Source organism: Hyaena hyaena, unplaced genomic scaffold (genome assembly GCF_003009895.1).
Source record: "Hyaena hyaena isolate Hyena2069 unplaced genomic scaffold, ASM300989v1 scaffold_589, whole genome shotgun sequence".
NCBI classification, from domain to species: Eukaryota; Metazoa; Chordata; class Mammalia; order Carnivora; family Hyaenidae; genus Hyaena; species Hyaena hyaena.
This window is the reverse complement of record NW_024081220.1, coordinates 1,070,555-1,093,008: the sequence shown is the minus strand read 5'-3', so window position 1 is coordinate 1,093,008 and position 22,454 is coordinate 1,070,555. Positions and strand designations below refer to the sequence as shown.

The window sequence follows — 22,454 nt, the reverse complement described above, 5'->3', positions numbered from 1 at the left end:
GGCTCGCAAGCCGCTAGCTGCACGACGCAGGCGCCAAACCACCTGCTCCGCCCACGAACTTTCTCCGCTCCAATGAGAACTGAGTTCTGGCGACGGCGGGTCCTCATTCCTTTGGCTTCAGTCAAGCCGACTGCGCGTGTGCCGCTCCTGGTCGGGCTCTGCGCCGCGGCGCTGGGGACGTAGTTTGACGCAGCGTTCTCTTCTCTGGGTGGACGGGAGCTAGAGCTTGTGCGCAGGCGCACTATGGAGGGACGTGGCCTCTCCCGCGGAATCGCGCATCTGCGCAGTCGGTGTTTATTGTGACCGACGGGCCGCGGCCCCGGATGTTGTGGCTGCCGGGGGGAGATGGCGGAGGCAGAGGGGGTGGCCGCGGCCCCAGGCCCAGCTTCGGGGCCTACTTTGAGGGGTCGCCGCACTATGTCAGGCTCCTGGGAGCGAGACCAGCAGGTTGAGGCGGCGCAGCGGGCCCTGGTGGAAGTGCTGGGGCCTTACGAGCCTCTGCTGAGCCGGGTGCAGGCAGCCCTGGTGTGGGAGCGGCCAGCCAGGAGCGCCCTGTGGTGCCTGGGGCTGAACGCGGCTTTCTGGTGAGAGAACTGGACCCTCGGAGACCTTCCCAGGCGCGAATTCGTCAGGTTTCTCTAGGGCTCTACCTCTCGCCTCCCCTGTTCTCTTCGTTGCATTGGCTTCTTCCAGTACCTGCCTAATATTTCCTCACCTCCTTCCAGTCCATTCCTCCCGCAGGCTTTGGCATCGCAGTTCTCCCCAAGGCTTTCCAGTTACCCTCCCTGCTTTACTTGATCCCGCACCCTTGCTCCGTACATCTGGCAGGAGCTTCTGGTAACATCTTGAGCTCCTCGAAGCGAGCGAGGACGCCTCATTTTGGCTAGGGAAAGCTGTGTCACTTAAGGCCATCACTTCCCGTCTCTGGCCCGCTCAAATGTGGTTTGATGACCCATCCCCAGAGCTTTGATTTTAGTAGTTGTTATATTGGGGTAGAGGCGTGAGGCGTGAGGTCTTGCAAAGGTTTCCAAAGGTGTGGTAAGGAAACAAGCTTGAGAGGTGTGAATTAGCACGTTAGGCATCCTTTCCCCTGCTCAAGGAAGTTTATGAAGTCTGAGCGTCAATGAGAGCCTCCAAAGCTGCAACTTGAAAGAAAATTATAAGCTTTTGAAGAACAGTTATGAAATAGTGGTAGGTTTCATCCATTTCGAAGCCACTTAACGATCCCAACGGCGCCCTTTTCCAAGGAATTAGACATCCTTAGCACGGTTTATAGGCAAGGAGATTGAGGATGCCTAATAGCGTGAGTTTGCCTGAGCTGCAAAAGCGAGACTATAAATATGTTGTAGGAGTCCATGTGTTGTGCTGTGCGAGAATGGAGCTGCTGCTTCTCCCTCGTCGTCACCTCAAGAGGACATAAGTCTTCAAAAAGACTGCTAAGCGTAGTTTAGAATTATGCATAACTAGGAAAGGATTATTCACCAAATCCCAAGGGAACTGAAGTATAGGGGGGCTTCTAGAGCTGAATGAAAAACCCACTCTGTATAAACCCGAAATGGAACAAAATACGTGTTTCCAAAGAAAATAGGTTTTTGCTGAAAGTACATTTTCCTAAAAGCCTTGGTTTTAAAACCAAAACATTTATTATCCTTTGTCTGAAAGATTTTCAGTGAACTTGAGCAAAACAATGTCCCATTCGTTGACAGAAAGACACAGGGTGCAGCTAGTAAGTTAAGCCTCTCACAGTTTGAAGGACACTCGGGTTTAAGGTGTCACAGCAGTCTCTGGCATTAGTTGCTTCCAGAGTCTCTAGCAAACTTGATAAAGTTTTCATGCAGCATTCTTCATTTATTTTTGGTTGTGGTTCTTTGGTCCCCAGGTTCCTACTGCCCTTCTGTTCTTTTTTGGCAGAAATCTTTAACTCTAGTAGCACCTCAGTCAGGAGCATTTTCCGAAATGACCTTTTCTTCCTTTCTCCCACCTCCCCCATCACAACCCCTAACCCCAAACCATTCAGTCAAAACTTCATTTCCTACATTAAGATTTTACTCCTGGGGGTGTGTGTGTGTGTGTGTGAAGAATTGGCCCTTAGTAAACCAATTTGTATCCAAGTATGATTGGCTAATATATAAAAACTTCAGGGTTTATTCATACAAATGAATCCCTAGCGAGTATGTTGTTATTTTTGAGGAGGAGACTTTCCATATGCCCCTTGCCTGAGAGATTTTTTTTTAAATGTTTATTCATTTTTTGAGAGAGAGATGGAGACTGAACGTGAGTGGGGAGGGGCAGAGAGAGAGAGGGAGACAAAGAATCTGAAGCAGGCTCCAGGGTGTGAGCTGTCAGCACAGAGCTTGACTCAAGGCTCCCCCTCATGAACCAGGAAATCATGACCTTAGGGGAAGTTGCTGAACCACCCCAGGCGCCCTGTGGGAGAGATTTTTGAAGTAGAATGTGGAGTGGAGGTCTGCACTTATAGGGAGCTGCTCTCCTATGTGATTGAGGCACATCTTTGAACGGTCCCCAACCATGTTTGCTTCAGTATTACTAATATGCTATGTTTAGAATCTCACTCAGCTGCCCCCCCCCCCCCCCCCCCCCACCGCCCCGCTTTTTTTTTTTTAACTCTTGGTCTCCTAAAGTGTTGTTGTGATTGGTCTTTGTCTCTGGCATTTCCTGCTAGGTTGCCTACTGAGTATCCAGAACATGGTTACTCTTGTTATATTCCCATCACTCTCTAAGTAGGTACAGAAGAGCTACAGCAAAATGAAGGTGTGACTCTTGAGACTCTTGCACTGTATGGAGAGAGGACTCATCCCTTTGAAGGCTGCAGAATGACAGTGTTAAACCCCCAGAGGCTAAGGTAGTTTGGTATTAGAGTTCATAGTATCGTTTTAGGAACTGAGCTTCCTTGGAAGACAATTTGAGGGTCAAAATGAAAGTTAGACTTAACATTCTGATAGCATCATGTTGTACATGTCAACATATGTTGACATTAAAGTTAGGAATGTCGAAGAGTGTTTAGTTCTCGGACGTTATAAATAGTTAGCAAATGTAAGAGGATCATTGGCTCAGGTCAGAGAGAAATTAATTCTGAAAAATTTTTTCCTTATTTGTTTTGAATAATGATACATCATTAACTGTGGTGTTTTATACATTTTGAGGTATTAGAAGATTGGATAGGAGTACAAAAAAATCACCAGAATTCAGGTAGGTAGTAGCTCTTAATTTTCAGTGTTCTGTATTCTCAAAGTTTTCCTGTATTTGTGAAGGTGCCCTCTTACATCTTAATAAAAACAAACAAAAACAACAGCAATGTAAAAAGGAGCTAGATATAAATGCCTTGCCTCTGTAGTATTTCAGGGCTTTCATTCTTTTTTATTTTTTCTTCAGGTCCCAGAGCAATTATGGTGATTATATCAGAAATCTTTCAGCCTATATTGTTTTTGGTTACTGATATGTTATTATCTTTAGGATAATAACAAATGTCAGGCCTTCCTTTCCAATAGCTTGTGTTTTCATTAGCCTCAGCACCACCTGTAAATAAGTGATTTGGGGGAAGAATATCGCAGTCAACATGAGTGTATCCTGACGGGATCAGAAAAGAACAGGTTGAAGTAACCTGTTGGTTTAACTCAGACCTGGGAGATAAGGGAGCACTAAAGAACCCTGGCCATGTGTGTGCATTCCAAGTCTTCCCCCTTCTTTGAAGAGGCACATGATTCAAGGAGTGCTGGATGACTTCAGAGTTTTAGAGTCTTTAACATTCTAGGATTCTAGACAGTCTTTCAATTAAGGGTATTGAGTTAGAGCAATCACAGGCCGATTCCCTGTTGAGATCTGCTTTTACAATGATTTGTCTGAATTAACCATACTATATTCTAGGGGATATTATGGAATCTGTTGTTTTCACGATTAAAGAAATAAAGATGTTCTCCCCCCCAAAAAAAAACACCCAAATTAAAAAAAAATGAGGAGTGATTAAAGGTGTACAGCAATTCTGATTTAAAAGGTTAAAATTAGAGTGATAAACAATATAGAGGAACAGAGAATGGAAGGCACAGCCCAGTAGAGACATTTGTTCTGTGAGAAAAATGTACACATCAGATTTTAGATTTATTAAGCAATTGCTTCTCAATGCTAGTCTTTGGAGGGCTCTTGTTACTTTTGGTAGCCAAGGAGACTGCCAGGGATGCCTTGACTTACTGTTTTGCCTGTCTTTCGCCATTAGTTTTTATCTGTCCTAATTTTAAGGTTGGGTGCTTTCTGTCCATTAACATAAGGTAGGTGTTTAGCAACTAGCTGGTTTCATTTCTGGTTTTGTGTAAGCAACAACTATCACTACATTATGTGGCTTGGGTTAATTTTTTTTCATACTGATTTACCAGTGACGGGTTCATTAACCAGACGGCCACAAGTGCCGTACAATAATGGGCTTTTTGTCCCTATAGGATGAAGTGCCAGTGAGACCAGCCTACTCTGTAATAACAAAGAAACCCAGAAATAGTATCTTCTTTGATTGAAGATAGACATGTGCTCTTTTTTTTTTCTTTACGATTATAGCAAACTCTAATTTACTTGTACTAATTATGAGGACCCATGGTATAATTAGCCTCAAAGAAAATTGTTCGATTTGGGAATGTCTCATGATTTTTCTGGAAACCAGGTTGTTTTTCCAAGGAATATTTTTTTATTCAGAGAGATCATCGGATTTTAAGCCCTAATAAAGGGGGTGAAAGTTTACAAAAGAAAAAAAAGCAGGAAATAATGAGTCAATGGGTATATAGCATTTCACACTTGTTAGTAATAAAAAATTTGAATATAAATGGTAGTGAGTTACTAATTTCTGCTTATTGCTGTGGGGTTTTTTTTTAATGGTAGTATTTAATTCTGGGGAAAATATGTAAAAATTGGTATAAATAAAAAAAGGACACTTAAAAAGTCAGTATCTTTGGAGCCCTGGGGTAGCTCAGTCAGTTAAGTGTTCGACTCTTGATTTTGGCTCAAGTCATGATCTCTTGGCTTCAAGTTTGAGCCCCATGTGAGGCTCTGCTTGGGAGTCTCTCTTCCCCTCTCTCTGCCCCTCCCTCACTTATTTTTTCTCTCTCTCTCAAAGTAAACTTAAAAAAAAGTTAATATCTTTGGGATGCCAACTCAATCAGTTGGGTGTCTGACTCTTGATTTTGGCTCAGGTCATGATCCTAGGGTCATGGGATCCAGCCCTGTGTTGGGCCCTGCATTGACAGCATGGGGCCTGCTTGGGATTCTCTCTCTCCCTCTCCCTCTCCCTCTCCCTCTCCCTCTCCCTCTCCCTCTCCCTCTCCCTCTCCCTCTCCCCCCCTCTCCCCCTCTCCCCCTCTCCCCCTCCCTCCTTCCCCCTCCCCCTCCCTCCCTCCCTCCCTCTCTCCCTCTCCCTCTCCCCCCCTTCCCTCTCTCCCTCTCTCTCTCCCTGTCTCCCTCTCTGCCTCTCTCCCTCTGCCCTTCTCCTGTTTGTGTGTGTATGCACTTTCTCTTTCTCAAAAAAAAAGTTAATGTTTTTTCAGGAACTAGGGGAAAATGGAGAATGATTGCTAACAGATATGGGTTTCCTCTTGGGTTGATGAAATTGTTCTAAATTAGATAGTGGTGATAATGACACAACTCTATGAATATATTAAAAACCATTGAATTAGACAATTTAAAAGGGTGAATTTTATGGTATGCAAACTGTATCTCAGTAACTCTGTTATTAAAAAAAAGTCACGGGATACCTGGGTGGCTCAGTCAGTTGACAGTCCAACTCTTGATTTCGGCTCAGGTCATGATCCCATGGTTCATAAGATCGAGCCCCACGTTGGGCTCTGCTCTGACAGTATGGAGTCTGCTTGGGATCCTCTCTCTTCCTTTCTTTCTGCCCCTCCCCCATTCATGCTCTGTTGCACGCATGCGCTCTCTCTTTCTCTCTCACTCACTAAAAACTAAATAAGCTTAGAAAAAGAAACTTAAAAATTTAAGTAAATGCCTTTTGACCCAATAAGTCCACTAAAAGTGTTAATGGAAATAAGGACAAAGATACATACTCAATGATACATAGTTCAGTTTTACTTTTTTATATCAAAAACCGGAGACATTAGTTCAATTAGAGAAAGATTTAATAGACTAATTATATGTATGTATGATATAATCATTTTTGATGTTTTTCTGGTGATACAGGAAAGCTAATCTATTATTAAATGAAGAAGGTTTTTAAACCAGATATGACATGTATTTCCATGGAGTTTTTATATGTGAATATATTTTTATTTTTATTTTTTTTATTTTTTATTTTTTAAATTTTTTTTAAATGTTTTTTTATTTCTAGGAGAGAGAGAGAGACAGTGTGAGCAGGGGAGGGTCAGAGAGAGAGGGAGTCACAGACTGAAACAGGCTCCAGGCTCTGAGCTGGCAGCCAGCACAGAGCCGGACGCGGGGCCCGAACCCACGAACCGCGAGATCATGACCTAAGCGAAAGTCGGACGCTTAACCGAATAAGCCACCCAGGCGCCCCTGTGAATATATTTTTAAATAGAAGAAAATAGGGGCGCCTGGTAGCTCAGTTGGTTAGGTGTCCAATTTCAGCTCCAGTCATGATCTCACAGTTCACAAGTTTGAGCCCTACATCCGGCTTTGTGCTGACAGCTCGGAGCCTGGAGCTTGCTTCAGATTCTGTGTCTCCCTGTCTCTCTGCCCCTTCCCCACTCATACTCTGCTTCTCTCTCTCTCTCTCAAAAGTAAATAAACATTTAATTAAAATTAAAAAAAATAAATGGAAGAAAATAACCTCTTCACATTTTAGAGCATGTATGTGGATAATGGATCATTTAAAAAAACTTTTTGTTACGGAAAATGTTAAACATATGCATAAGTAGATAGAATAATATTATGTACCACCACCTACTCAGTTTTAAAATTTTTCTTTTTTTTTTAAATTTCTTTTTAATGTTTATTTATTTTTGAGAGGGAGCGCGTGCCATGCTCCTGGGCAGAGGAGGGCCAGAGAGAGAGGGAGACACAGAATCTGAAGTGGGCTCCAGACTCTGAGCTGTTAGCAACAGACTCTGATGCGAGGTTCGAGCTCACAAATGATGAGATCATGACCTGAGCCGAAGTCGGACGTTTAACCAACTGAGCCACCCAGATGCCCCGGTTTTAAATTTTTTCAGTTCATGGCCAGTTTTGTGTCTTTTGTACCTCAGTTTTTTTTACCTCTTCCTTTATTATTTTGAGGCAATCCCAGGTGTCTTACAATGTAATGTCTAAGTATTTCAGAATGTAAATCTCTGAAAAATACTTTAAAAAATACCAATGCCATTATCATATGTAAAAAGTTAATGATTTTAGTTAATGTTCAAATTTCCAATTTTTTCAAATGTTATTTGTGTTTTGGAGCACTTGTCTGGCTCAGTCAGTAGGGCATGTGACTCTTGATTTCAGGGTGGTGAGTTCAAGCCCCACATTGTGTGATCATATCGGGGCTTGAACTTAAAAAAAAAAGAAAGAAAACAATTAAATATATATTTTTTAAAACTGGGTTAGGATCCATATGAAGTCCACATATTGTGACTGATCTGTTTTTTACATCTCTTTTACTCTTCATTCTCTTTCAGTCTTTTTTCCTCTGTAAAAAAGAAGCAGCCAGTAGACTGGATTTTACTTATTGTATCCCTATGCATGTCCCCTTCTGCTCTGTATTTCCTGTAAATTGGTAGTTGGATCTAGAGGGTTGATCAGATTCAGGTTCAAGAATTTTTTTTTTTTTTTTTTTTTGGTAAGTCTGTTTCATAGATGGTACACTAACCTCATTGTGTGTGTATGTGTGTGTGTGTGTAAATGTTTATTAAAAATTTTTTTTTAACATTTGTTATTTTTGAGAGAGACAGACAGAGCACAAGCAGAGAGAGAGGGAAACACAGAATCCGAAGCAGGTTCCAGGCTCTGAGCTGTCAGCACAGAGCCTGATGTGGGCCGTCAACCCACGAACTGTAAGATCATGACCTGAGCCGAAGTCAGATGCTTAAACCGGCTGAGACACCCAGGTACCCATTTATTTATTTTTTGAGAGAGAGAGAGAGAGAGAGAGACAGCATGCAGCACGAGTGGGGGAGGGGCAGAGAGCCAGAGACAAGAGTCTGAAGCAGGCTCCAAGCTCTGAGCTGTCAGCACAGAGCCTGTCATAGGGCTCAAATTCACTAGCTGTCAGACCATGACCTGAGCCAAAGTTGGACACTTAGCCAGTGGAGTCACCCAGGAGCCCCTCATTTTTCATTTCTTCTATAATTATCACATTTTCTAAACTTTCTCCAATAAACATGGTTGCCTTTATGAAGAAAAAATACATCATTAAGAAAGAATAGATTATTAATCCACAGTGGATAAAAGGAGTAATGGGGCTTTGGGCAGTCCCCAAATTGAATAATTCACATGTGAGTATTCAGAGTTGACTTCATTTGCAGTTGTTTTTGCTAAGTTGGGAAGTTCTCATGCTGATTATAGTTGCTAAAAAGTGTTTCACATGATGTACGCTGTTGTATGTGTGCATGTGAAAGTTTTGGCCTGAATGAATAGATATTGCAGGACTAAACTAATCCAGGAGAGTCATCCTTATTTTTCATCCATCCTTTACTTGTACCGATCTCAAAAATACTTTGTTCAATTATGTTTTGTCTTTGCACATAGTTGCAGTGTTTTCTTACAAGTATGTTTCCAGGTTACATCTGTAAAATGACAAGCATTAATGTGACCTCTTCACATGGTCCATGTCTTACTCTTTTCTGAACTCTTTTCAAACAAAACACACTAATCTGAGATTGATACTCCTTTTTTGTGTAGGGATTTAGTACTGAGGCCTGGAAGGAAAGAAGCACACACTTACCCATATTTTATGTTTGATGATCAGATTTCTAAGAGAATTGTCTAGTTACCTTGGAAGGGTCAACTGTGGTATATTGAGGTGATCTTTCCTATTACTTAAGTTTTTACCTATGTGGAAGAAACTATTTTCCCAAGAAAGGTTATTTTACTTATGCCATAGGGAAAAACTTTTCTGAGTTTTCCTACATTGGCTTGTTGAAGAAAAAGATAAATCTGGTCCTAAAATTAATTTATGGGTTAGGATTAATCTTGTCGAAGAAGATATTTGGGGTGCCTGGGTGGCTTAGTTGGTTAAGCATCTAATTCTTGATGTGGGCTCAGGTTGTGTTCTCATGGGCTCTGCACTGACAGTGCAGAGCTTGCTTGGGATTCTCTCTCCCTTTCTCTTTCTGCCTCACCTCCCCCCCTCTTGTGCTCATAAATAAACATTAAAAAATTAAGGGGGGGAAAGATATTCAGTTTTAGCCTTCATGCCTGCCAAAATATACCCTTTATAAAACTTTTTACTGTTTCACCATTATCTACAGGAGAAAATCAGTATGCTTGTCATCATACTGATGACATCATTAAAGACTTTTCATCATCTGACTTCTGCCTCTCTCCCCATATTCATCCTTTCCTTGTGTTCTGTATGTTTCAGTTATATGAAACTGCTTGTTGTTCCTTAAGTATGTCATGCCAGCTAGCTGTTCTCCTTACCTGAATGTCCTCTCCTTCCCCATATCCTTTTGTCCTGTTTTCACACCACTTATTTTTTTCTTTAAGTATTTTATTTTTTAAGTCATCTCTACACCCAGGGTGGGGCTCTGACCCACAACCCTAGATCAAGAGTCACACTCTACCAAGTGAGCCAGCCAGGCACCCCATTCTTAGCAATTATCTTAAAAAATCTTTTTTAATGTTTATTTATATTTGAGAGAGAGAGAGACAGAGGATGAGCTGAGGAGGGACAGAGAGAGAGGGAGATAGAATCGGAAGCAGGCTCCAGGCTCTGAGCTGTCAGCACAGAGCCTGAAGCAGGGCTCAAACTCACCAGCATGAGATTATGACCTGAACAGAAGTCAGATGCTTAACTGACTAGCCCCCCATGCACCCTCTTACCAATTACTTTTTAAATCCCAGCCTAAATGTTCTCTTTTCTATTATTGTTATCTTGTCATATTACAAACACACATAGACACATAAATACATTTGGGAGTAAGGTCCATGTCTTAACTGTTTCCTGTAACTGGGCTGCTTACCTCAAGGCCTCCACATAAAATGGGCATTCAGTACATGTTTGTTGGATTGAGTTAAAGCACAGGAGGACACTACAGCAGGCTACTAAAATAGTTCAGGTCTTGGAGAAACAGTATTTTTACTGCCATCATTTTTGGAAAACCAGCCTTTCTTAGGAGAGCTTAATATCCTTTCCCTACCCCAATTTATATTTGTGCTAGTAATTATGATCTGGGAAGTGGAGATTACAGACAGTCTGAAAATTGCCTCCCCAGGGAACCCTTTTAAGAACTCTGAAGAAACCATGGTCATGCCATTTCCTCCTATGCTGGCATATAGGAGCAGCAGCACCAGGGAGCAGGAAGCTCCAGAGCCCTTATCCTTGGCCTTGTTAAGTTTGCTTGTTTGTTGGGATGATGAACTGGCTTTGGAGGAAAGATTAATGACCTGGGACAGCTCCAGAGGCTTATTTTTGTTAAGCTGCTTTGATTCTTTAATCTCCTGTATTATTACAGTGTCCTTTAAGTGGTGGGGTAGAAAATTGGAATAGGGTTATCATTGTTGCCTGGATTTTTCAGTTCTTATTTCCTCCCATCCTTCATTCTTTGTATAGTTTTAAAAATTAACATGGATTCATATGTGTTGAAAAAAGTACAAAAATGTCTAGAGACAAAAAGTTCCTCTGCCAATCCCTGCGTATGTATATGTATTTCTAAATACACACAAGATCAAGCTCTTTTTTTCTTTAAATATAAGGATTATACTCTTAGTATTCTGTGATTATGTCAAGTCATGAGGCCTTGAGTTGAGTTGAGAAGAAAAGAGGTCGTTTGTAACCAAACCTTGGTCATCCTTACCCTTGTTTGATCAGTTGTTGTGATAATAGCTAATAACACTGCTAAGTTGTAAAATTGAACAGAGCTATGTGTTAGGCATGTATTTGGTGCCTTGTATTTTCTTCTTTGTAGCAAGATCAAGTATGATATTTTTATAGGCAGTTAAGTATGTTGTTTCTGTAACCTACAAGCAATCCTGAAAGTTTTGTTATTGTTACCACTACATATAGATGAAGAAACCAAGGCTTAAAGAAGTTAAGCTTATTTATTCAAGGTCACGTGAGTAAGAGTGGGTGTTCAGAGAATCAGACTCCAGCCAGTCTAACTATAAAAGCCATGCCTTACTACCCTGCTGAACCACCTCTCTAATGCATTCAGCTTCCCTCTAGATCTTAGAACAGTGGTTTCTCAAACCATCTGTGATAAGGGCTAGTGGTGGTGTTTTCCCTGATGTGTTGCAAATCATTACTTTCGTAAAGTACAATACAAATCAGTTACAAGAAAAATTAAGTTTAAAAAAGTGACGGAAAATACAAACCCAAATGTATTCTTAGATTCAAAATTACTTGATCAAATTGCTATAAAAATGTCTAAATGCTTACTTTAAATTTTATACTTACTTCCTCACAGACTGGCAGGATCAGTTTGTGGCCCAGCACTGGACTACAGAAACTGAAAACTACTGCTTTAGAGGCCTTATGCTAGGGTATAGAAAGAGTCCAAGAACTAGTTTCTTATTAAATATTTTGTGAAAGATTAAAAAAAATTTTTTTAATGTTTATTTTTGAGAGAGAGACAGAGTGCAAGCCGGGGAGAGGCAGAGAGAGATGGAGACACAGAATCCGAAGCAGGCTACAGGCTCTAAGCTGTCAGTACAGAGCCCGATGTGGGGCTCAAACTCAGGAGCCATGAGATCATGACCTGAGCTGAAGTCAGATGCTTAACTGACTGAACTGCCCAAGTACCCTTGAAAGATTTTAAATGTTAACATTTATCAATGCATGGTCAATCTTGTTTCATCTTCTTTCACACTCTTTTCCTTGCCCAGCTATATTATTTTGACATAAATCGCAGATATCATCACATCATTGTGTTCATAAATATTTTAGTATGTGTCTTTAAAAAACAGGGACTCTTTGGGGCGCCTGGGTGGCTTAGTCAGTTAAGCGTCCGACTTTCGCTTAGGTCATGATCTCACGGTTCGTGTGTTCGAGCCCCGCGTCGGGCTCTGTGCTGACTGCCAGCTCAGAGCCTGGAGCCTGTTTCAGTCTGTGACTCCCTCTCTCTCTGACCCTCCCCTGCTCACTCTCTCTCTCTAGAAATAAATTAAAAAAAAATTAAAAAAAAAGAAATCTTTATAAAAAAAAAAAAAAACAGGGACTCTTTAAAAACCTATTTTTCATAACATTATCACATCTGAAAAATTAGCAGTTCCTTAATATCTTTGGGTGTCCTGTAGGTGTTCAGATTTCCCAGATTTTTCATAAATATCTATTTGTTATTGATTCCTTCAAATAAGAATGAACTTTTCCTTTATCCTATTAATATATTATGTTTATTTGATTTTTGTTTGTAGAACCACCCTTGTATTCCTGAAATAAATCTCAGGAATTGGTTATGTTATATAATCTTTTTAATATGCTGCTGAATTTAGTTTGCTAGTATTTTATTGAGGATTTTTGCATCTATATTCATAAGGGATCTTGGTCTGTAGTTTTCTTGTAGTGTCTTTGTCTGGATTTGGTATTAGAGTAATGTTGGTCTCATAAAATCAATCCAGAAGTGTTCCCTCTTCAATTTGGGGGAAATGTTTAAGAAGTATTAGTGTTAATTTGGAGAACTAGCTTTTGAGATGTAGCTTCATTGCTAACTTTCTGTGTGACCTTGACCAAATCATTTTACTTTTTTGGGCCTCAGTTCCTCTGTCTGTAAAAGGATATCTAATTGAATTCTATGCTTTTTAATACATCTCTGTCAGTTTGTTGCCCTAACTTTGGGTCTAATCTGGTAGAAAGGTATTTGCTTTCATCCTTGTAATAATTTGTTATTAGGAATGAATTTCTCCCTGAAATTAATAGAATCACATACTTGAAAGTTGGAAGGGGCTTTAAGAGGTAATTTGACTTAGTCCTCTGGCTTTACTGAAGCAAATTATTATCTCTGCCCCACAGGTAAAATAGCTGATGTTTAGAAAGTTTAAGTGATTTTCCCAAACTGTATAACTAGGACTTAAGTCTATTTACTAGAGTCTAAAGTATACATATGGTCCTTTCTGAAAGCTTAATTGAATAATCTTGTTTTTCCTTCTCTATAGGTTCTTTGCACTGACATCCCTGCGTCTTGTGTTTTTACTTGCATTCAGCTCAATGATCGTTGTGTGTATAGATCAATGGAAGAACAAAATCTGGCCTGAAATAAAAGGTGAGTTTGATAGCATTTACAACAATCTGAACTGGAAATGATCTTTCCTTTAATTTTTACCTTTAGTTTTGGGGGTTGATGAGGGAATATATAGAACTGGGAATGCCTTTTGATGCTTGAATTATTTGCTTTAGGAGACACTTGAAGGGCTGGTGCCCCTTCTGTAGTTCAGTGGAGCTGTGCTTCACGCTTCCCATTGTTAGTCAGCTCAGGAGACCTGTACTCACCACCTGAGATGTTCTAGCCTTCATAATTGGCCTGAGGAGTAAGTAGTCCTCAAGTTAAAGAAAAAAAATTCTCTTTGGATACTACATTTTTTACTGAGGCAGTATCAATTTGCCTCTCAGGGATTTCTTTTAACTTGTTTATTTGTAAAGCAGTAAGCTAAGCATTGTGACTTACGTGTAGTACTCTAAGACGTGGTTCCTTTTCTCAAAGATTATACATGCATAAACAAAAGACAAATGAAATGACAGTTACAACACAGTACCAGATATGTTACAGTGCAGTATGTGATCGGTATGTTTGTTATATATTTTGGCCCTGGCTCAGACCTTGAATGAACTAAGAGATTTGAACAGTTGAAGACAAAAGTGTGTTTCTAGAGGGACCAGTAGCTTGATTAGTCTGAGAAGCCAGAAGCTGCAAAGTATCTCTGAGAGCAGGGAATTGGTCACTTTCACAGAATGAAGAGGTCATTGAAAGGAGGACTAGGAAATAAAACTGAAAATATGGGATTAGATTTTTCAAGGCTTTTGAGTTAGGCCTAGAAGGTTAGACTTTATCCCATAGCTAGTGGGTGGTCATTGAACATTGTTTTATTAGAGCTTATATGCTGAGTGACATTAAAGCTTAATTTGATAACATTTTGCAGGATCACATAGAAAGAGAAAAAGAGGAAGGAGAGAGAGACCTGATAGGAAACTATGGCAGTATGTGTGAGAAGTAGCCAGAGAAGTATTCATGGAAACAAATGATGGATGGCTTCAAGAGCTGGGAAGTAGGAAGACACTTTAAGACTGATAAATCGGGGGTTAGAAGAATAAGGGATGAAAGCCAGCCGCGGGAGTTCAGAGGTAGGAGAGGAGGAGAATAGTGTTACAATTGGCAGATACAGTAGCAACAGACAGGGGAGTCAGTCTGGGTGGGGGTTAAAGCGAAGAAAATTGATGTAGGATTTGGACATGTTAATTTTGAAGTGTTGGCAGGATATTTACACCAAAGTATACAGTTTTTAAATACATTCCCATCCTGTTTTGCAGAGACTGTCTTACGGCTCATGAATGTCAAAAGACTTGACGTCATTCACTATAGTTAATAGGTCTCTTTTTAAAGAGAAAAGACAGATTTCTAGGGTTGGAGTAGAGATAACCTGCCCCAGTAGCCTGGTGCACCTTGTTGTGTATGAGCAACCAAGAAACGCATGAGGGGTAGGGGTGGGTCATTTTTCATGTGCACCTTGGTTCTCAGTTGTAGAAAGTAGAAGGGGTCCTGATGCTCCATCTGGATCCCCTTACCCACCCACTGGAGAAATGAGCAGGCATCAGCCATCATCCCCGTGTCTGCAGTTCCCTAACTCTGTCAGTGTAACATAGTGTCTCCTTTTTTATTGGCTATTACTATTTTCTTTTCTCCAAACCTATTAAAACTTGAGCTGTCAGACCAACAGCCTAACATTTTTATGTTTAGTTTTCCCTACCAACTAATGCTGGTGTTTGTTTTAATATTGTAGTGCCAAGACCCGACGCATTAGACAATGAGAGGTATGGAACACTAATTAAATCCCTTTTTGTTACTCTGATTGATTCTCTTGTTGTAATATTCTGGTTCCATGTTGTTAACCCCATGTTATAAATACAGAGTATAAGCTGAGAACCTAGTCTGTTCCACATAATCATTTTAACAAATCTAAAATTCAGGGAGCAATATGTTGAGATGGCTAGTGTCTTCTGCTATTAATAAGAAAAGTTTCTGAAAAAGAAGCATCATAGTGCCCCGTAATCTGACATGCCAGGGAATTAGCTGCGTTTTTTAACCCCTACTGTGAAAACTTTGGGGCAACTTACTTCATTTGTCCCCTGGCTTTTATACCAGGTCATTTAGTGTTTTCTGTGACCTCTGGCTTGTGAAAACTTTGGGGCAACTTACTTCATTTGTCCCCTGGCTTTTATACCAGGTCATTTAGTGTTTTCTGTGACCTCTGGCTTTTTAAAGTTTCCTGGTCAGAAAACACATTGGTTCTTGGCATCAGCAAGCCAAAGATTCCTCTTCTGTCTTAAAGCTCCTGCTTTCATTTCTCAGTTCATTCATCCCATATGTTTGATCCAAGGAATTTCTTCTGCTGTGGTTTATTTTGCTTTTGCTTTATTTATTTTCTCTCTGAAGGATCCATGTACCATTGCCCCCCCACCCCCACCCCCTTGGCAGCAGCAGTGTCAGATTGTGCTTTACTCTTATCCCTGAATTGCAATCACAGTGAATTGCAATGATCTGAGTGCAGGGAAGATGTTTCTAAGCACAAAGGGCCTTGGAGCTGGTGGCAGGTTTATACACGTGTATTGGGCCACTTGCTCACAGGGTGGAGTTGTCAGAACAAGTGTGCCCTCCTAGTCTCTAAATTCAAGTTTCAACCTGGTGAGACAAGAAGAAAGTCCCGCTTCACCTCCAGAGCACCTAGGACTAGCCACTCCCCAGCTCCAGTTGAAACCTAGAAGCATTGGCTGCCTACACAGCAAGGGGGGGCGGGATCCCTCAACACCCTCCTTTCATAGCTCCTCCTTCTCTCTCCTATAGCTGGGGCTTTGTGCACCCTCGGTTGCTCAGCGTGCCCGAGCTCTGCCACCACGTAGCTGAAGTCTGGGTTAGTGGGACCATTTTCATAAGGAATCTTTTGCTTTTCAAAAAGCAAAACCCAGGCAAGGTAAGACTCTTCCCATTTCACTTTCATTTCTGGCTTCTCAGTTCAGTTTGTGCTAAACTGAGACAGTCCTGTGATGGCATATCCTCATTCAAGAGAGGAAAGACCCTGATGATTGTGGAGACAAAGGGAAGATGTAGGAAAGGGCTTCTGACCAGCCACTAGGACTGAGGGAAGAGCTTGATGATTCCTTCTTTGGGTGCTTGTCTCTTAGATTGAGCCATCTTCCTTAGATTGAGCCCCAAGATGGCAAAGAAAGCTTGCTTGTGTGCATTTTGTGTCATAGTAAACATGTGGTAGGTTGTTGGGTTTTTTAATTTTTTACCTTTTTTTTTTTTTTTTGACTTAATAAAAAACCCCACCACCAACACTTGCTTTCAGAGAGAATTTTTGGCTAAGCACATGCAGACCAATTTCCCAGCAAGAAAGGTGCAGCCCTGTTGGGTTAGCCACGGAAAAGGAGTTTGACTAGAATGGACATCCTCATTTCCATCCCAAACACACTCACTATGGGATGCACCAGTGGCTAGACACAGCTGTGGTTCTGACATGCCCACTCATAGGTCATAAAGAATCATTTCAGTCGCATCTCCACCTATCCTGTCCCCACCTCAGTCTCCTTCCACGTAACAGAAACTCAATACTGTTTCCTGACTCCTCCAGTTCTGCTTGCTGAGCTGTGGGATACTGACTTTTTTGGCTGTTTTGGGCCGCTACATCCCTGGACTCCTGCTGTCCTACTTAATACGTAAGTATGGCACATGCCTCCTCCTGAGCTTACCCTGCCCCTGGCTTTTTCAGTCACAGCTAACTCTGGGTCTAGGAAGAGGATTTTATATTTTGGTTCTCCAGGAAATGATCTTTTCATATTTTCATAACCTGTTTGGTGTCATGAAAATTTCTTTCTTCTTATATATAACATGCTCCCCATACATAAAGCCCTTTTCTAAGTAAGTCAGCTTTAGAAATCAATGAGTGTCCACTAACATATGTTGTATTACCAACTACTAAGGACTCTCTATCCCTATGTAGGAGGAAATTTTTAGTCAATATTGTGTAATAGCAGAACATAATTCTTAAGGGTTTCTCTACTAGATTCTGCTTATTCTGGAACACTTTTTTTTTTTCTTCTGGAGCACAGTTTTTTTAATTTAGTTACTTCCTGTTGGCCTGAACTCTTGCTTGGGGCTGGAAGAACTGAGTAGTTATGGTTGTGGCCAGCAGCTCACATGATTGTCTAGTTTCTGAGGCATTGTTACCAGCTAGCCTTTTGTATGGCTCAGCAACACCTGTATGCACATGACCACATTGTCTGGTTCTGTTCTCGATGTTTCGGCAGCACACTCTGCCGTGCGCAGCCATGTAGGTGGCCGCGGAAGTCTCTGCCCTCCAAACCCTCTCATGTAGTAGGGACACTAGTAAAGATGGATGACCAGCAGGATTAAGCAGAACAATTTCCCGCTGAGTGTCCAGAGGGCACAATAACAAAGGGACAGTGAGGACTGTTTCGTACACACCCTTTTCCACTTTGCTTCTGTTTCCCACTCCTCTCAGTTGTCACTGTCATGATGTGGCCCCTTGCTGTGTACCACCGACTGTGGGATCGAATGTATGTACGGCTGAAGCCAGCTCTGCAGCGGCTAGATTTCAGTGTCCGTGGCTACATGATGTCCAAGCAGAGAGAGAGACAATGTAAGTATCAAAGGGAGGCTTCTTTCTGCTTGGGCAATATGGAGACGAGAAGGAGAAACCCGTGGGTCCTCAGAAGTTGAAGTGAGTGAGGTGTTGTTGGGAGGGGGAGGTAGGTAAAAGTGATATTTTATTCCAGGGAAATCTGTGCAGGCTTACCAATTTTCCCACTTAGAATTCTAGACAGTCCCATTTTAAACAAATCCAGGGAAAGCTCTCCCAAATTGCATAAAAGACAGTGAAGATTTCTCTAGTGTTTGCTGCTTTTTATAAGTACTTTCCACGTGTCCAAGCATTGTGCTAGCAGCTCTGCATACATCATCTTATTTAACCTTGACAACCTTGAGAAAAGAAATTGAACTTCACAGTTAGTAAATGGCAACTTCTAAGCCAGGCCTCTTTTTACTATTGAAAGCTGCTTTCCAAAAGCGATTCATACTGCCTGAGAAGCCAGAACTCTGCTAGCCTGGGACACCAACACATGAATGACAGTTGTGTGAACTCTTTCCTCCCTCCTGGGGGCTGGTCAGATTGGATGTTTCATTCAGTCCTAGCATTCAAAGAGCCCTGCACAGTCATCAAGGCCCAAGTCCCTGGCACAGCGGCTGAATAGTATCAGTCCTCAAAAGCCTAATTTAACCAAAGTGGAGCATCTCCCTTTGCCCTGTGATAGCATTCACTTTCCACCTTGTGGTCCTGTCTGCCCCTAGCTGATCCTGCTACTTGTTGATCATCTGATCAGAACAAAACTGGAGGGGCTGGTGGAGGAGAGGTGTTGGAAGAGAATCTTTCTCTCTCATGTTATCAGCTTACCTTGTCACTTAGGCTCAGCAGCTCCACCTTCAGGCTTTGTTATGGGGGCCTCAGGCCATATTCAGAGAGTTCATTCTATCCTGTTCTGATTTTATACCTTTGAAGTCCTGGGCGGGTGGGGGTTTCCCCTTATGGGAAGGCATCAAAGCCCTCTGCTCTTTTCACATAGTGCGCCGCAGAGCTCTACACCCAGAGCGTGCAATGGACAACCACAGTGACAGCGAAGAGGAGCTTGCTGCTTTCTGTCCTCAGGTATTTTGGGTGTGGAAGGTGCACCTCTGACCAGTTTTCTTTTAGCTCCCTTTAACTGTATGGCACCTTGTGTTTAGGCAGTGACTAGGTTTTCAAGCTCGTTATGGGTGCTCCAAGCCCCCTCCCTCCCCTTGCCCCAAAGAGCAGTGAGGAGAGAAGTTAGTATTCTATTGGGACTGTGTGCATAGATCTTAGTTTGTGCCTGGTGACCAGCACACCCTCTTCCATGTCTCCTTTTAACCCCTACCATCATGGCAGAACTTCTGGAACTGGCGTGATCGTCTTTTAAACAGCCCAGCCCACCTTGTATTGGGCAATGTATCTTCCTGGCCACCTGTGAAAAGTAATCTCTGGATCAGTTATTTGCTTAAGAGTAAGTGGCTGGTTGACTCCCCACATTACTTTCCTTCTTATGCTCAAGATTAATAAATAAGGGTGATATCCTTGGGGGAGCAGCCTAAAAGGGGTCAAGAGAGTGACTGAAGTCCCTGTTGTGCCTGATTGCACTGCTGGCTTTAGGGTAGCCTTTAGGGCTAGCCAATTAGTAGAGCTATAACTGGGGAACTTCACCTGTTCCTAATGGCATTCTCTCTTCAGGCTTGTTGGTCTTTTCTTTCCTAAGCTGGATGATTCTACTGTTGCCAGGGAATTGGCCATCACAGACTCCGAGCACTCGGATGCTGAGGTTTCCTGTACAGACAATGGCACATTCAATCTTTCACGGGGCCAGACACCTCTAACAGAAGGCTCTGAAGGTGAGGGGAACCTTGGACCCAAGTTGATAATAATTCTGACTGTTGCCGCTCAGCTTCCCTCAGCAGAAGGGGATCCTGGCCCCTCCTCTCTGAGGTGTGGATCAGGTGGCAGAACAGCTTTGGGATATGGCTGCAGCCAGGATGGTTCTGCTGCTCTCCTTGAAATCCTCCCTAATAGCCTCAGATTTCTAAGCTCATATGGAGCATGGTGGAGGAGGGGGAGTTCTTTGGTCACTAGAGATCATAGCAGTCTGTAAGTGGAGGGGAAAGGCCGACCAATGCCACAAGTTTTGCTTCACCCTGAGAAATTCAGGGTAGAAAAATCTGGTTACATGGGGCTGACTTTGTGGGGCTGGGGCACAGGAGTGCCAGGCTGTTACCGTGTCTCATACACCCCTCTATTCTCCCAGACCTAGATGGTCACAGTGATCCAGAAGAATCCTTTGCCAGAGACCTTCCAGACTTCCCTTCCATTAATGTGGATCCTGCTGGCCTGGATGATGAGGACGATACCAGCATTGGGATGCCCAGCTTGATGTACCGGTCCCCACCAGGAGCTCAGGAGCTCCAGAACCCTCCTGCCAGCCAGGACGAGGCAGTACTGCCAGAGCTCCTGCTTGGTGCCCTGCCTGCAGGGTCCAACCTCACCAGCAACCTTGCCAGCCTGGTCTCCCAGGGCATGATCCACCTGGCCCTGTCAGGGGCCTCCCAGCCAGGCCCTTCTGGCCCACCTCCCCGGAGAGCAACGAGAGGCTTCCTCCGGGCCCCTAGTTCAGACCTGGACACTGATGCTGAGGGGGATGACTTTGAACTTCTGGACCAGTCGGAGCTGAATCAGCTGGACCCTGCCAGTTCCAGGAGCCACTGAGGCAGAGACTCCTTTTAGGGGTCACTGTGGTTTAGGCTTTTTTTTCTCCCTATCCCACTTAAGGTGAAGGGGCAAGGGAAGAACCCAGGTCCCATCCACTGAATTCTATATGTATGCTTGATGGCCTGGCTGAAGCTCAGGCCTGCCGAGAGAGGATACTCACTCCCCTGCTACCAGCTGGACGCCCATTTCTGAGCTCAATCACTGCAGTGAGAGTGCTCCCCCAAGGGAGGCTTCTCTTCATCAGAATGGTACTTTTGGGGAACAAAGTAATCAGGGGTATTGGTTCCCCTTCAAGGGGGTGCTGCTGTTTGCTTCTAGGTATGGGTGCTCGGGGGCCCTCAGTGATAGAAGCCAACTTTTTCTTCCTTCCTCCCTTCATCTCCTCCCTGGAGCTCCAAGTCAGGCAGCAGCTGGAAGAGTTACTTTGCCATCATCCTCTTGCTAAGCCATGATTTGATTTGTCTTTTTCTAAGCAAGTTTTTTGGTTCTGCAGAGCAGGCCTGCTCCCTCTACCCCAGCCCATCCTCATTTTTTGAGGCCTAACCTCCAGTGCTCCAATGTAGTGCTTGTGAAGTTTAATGTGAACACGATGTGGGGGAGGGGGCCTCTTTGACATTACCTTGGGCTGTGGGGTCAGCTGGCTGAGAGGGCGGGTGCCTCTATATCTTACGGTCTCACTAAATATTCTGAAGCTGCCTGGTTATTTTTGGTGCTGCTAACCCCTGGCTCCTGACCATCAGCCTGAGCAATGAGCAAAGCAATACCATACCATATCCATTTCCATGTTCCTGTTCCTTCCCTTGCTCCTCCTCTGGAGAAGCAATAATTGCATGGGGGGGTGTCAAAAGTAGCACTTTACAAATGGCTCATTGGCATTCACCCCAGGAGCCACCAGCTCTTCTTCTACCAGCTCTTCGTTATTTTCCATTGCTTCCCAACTTGGCAGGGCCTCTTTTAAGGATGAGCCCAGTTAGCAAGAATGTGTCTGTAGTCAAGAGACCCCTCTAAGGGGTATCTGTTCTACTGCCCCTAGGAAAATCATATTAGAGAAAAACTAAAAATGGTAATTCTGAAAACGATGCCAGCCTACAGCCTCTCTCTGCCTCCCCAATCAGAGCTCAGGCCAAACCCTTCTGTCCTCTTGCCCTCTGCATTAACCCTTTGCTGATCCTCAGGGACCACTCCCCCAACACTCCCATACCTGGGTGAGGGATGTTGGACAGAGCCCATTTTCATGTGCTGCAGGTGGGAGTGTGCTAACATGTTTGCTCTTGGTTGATGGACAAGGTAGAGGCCAGGAGTTAAAATTAAGGTGAGAAGGGAGAAGAGCTAGGTGCCTGTTTCATAGTCACTTGTGTGTGAAAGATTCAGGCTAATGGCGTCTCCTCACTTTAGGGTTCTCAGACTTTGGACACTTTCTCTCTTCTCAGAGCCCAGATGTCTCACAGGTGAATTCTGATGGGGAAAACACGGGAAGTGTGGGAGAGGAGTTTTGATGTGGTTGCATGAGTGTGTATAGCTTCAGGCCTTGAACGTTGGCAAGAGGGAGGGAGGAAGGAGAGCACAATTTCAGGAGGTGTTTCTTGTACCTGGGGGATCCTGCTCTGAATCTCCTTAGTCCTCCACTGTGAACTGGGGTGGGGGTGGACGGGCGGGGGGGCGAGGGAGTGGTGCTGGGGAATAAATCTTGTATGAGAACAATCTTTAAAAGACTAATATTGGTGTTTTACCCTGGATAGTGTTCTCAGGTGACAGCCTTAGAATAGGAAGTCCAGGTGTGAGCGACCCACCTG

The 22,454-nt window shown here is 43.0% G+C and overlaps 1 protein-coding gene across 1 annotated transcript; it reads left to right on the top strand.

Moving 5' to 3' along the window:
* Positions 1-249: 249 nt before the first annotated feature.
* On the top strand, positions 250-22,334 carry RETREG3 (reticulophagy regulator family member 3). Its single transcript, XM_039256779.1, has 9 exons — positions 250-584; positions 13,258-13,364; positions 15,097-15,127; positions 16,158-16,284; positions 16,945-17,029; positions 17,836-17,973; positions 18,953-19,035; positions 19,658-19,790; positions 20,201-22,334. The coding sequence occupies exons 1-9, from the start codon at positions 346-348 to the stop codon at positions 20,656-20,658; spliced, it is 1,401 nt and encodes a 466-aa protein (XP_039112710.1). The 5' UTR covers positions 250-345; the 3' UTR covers positions 20,659-22,334.
* The last annotated feature ends 120 nt before the right edge of the window (positions 22,335-22,454 follow it).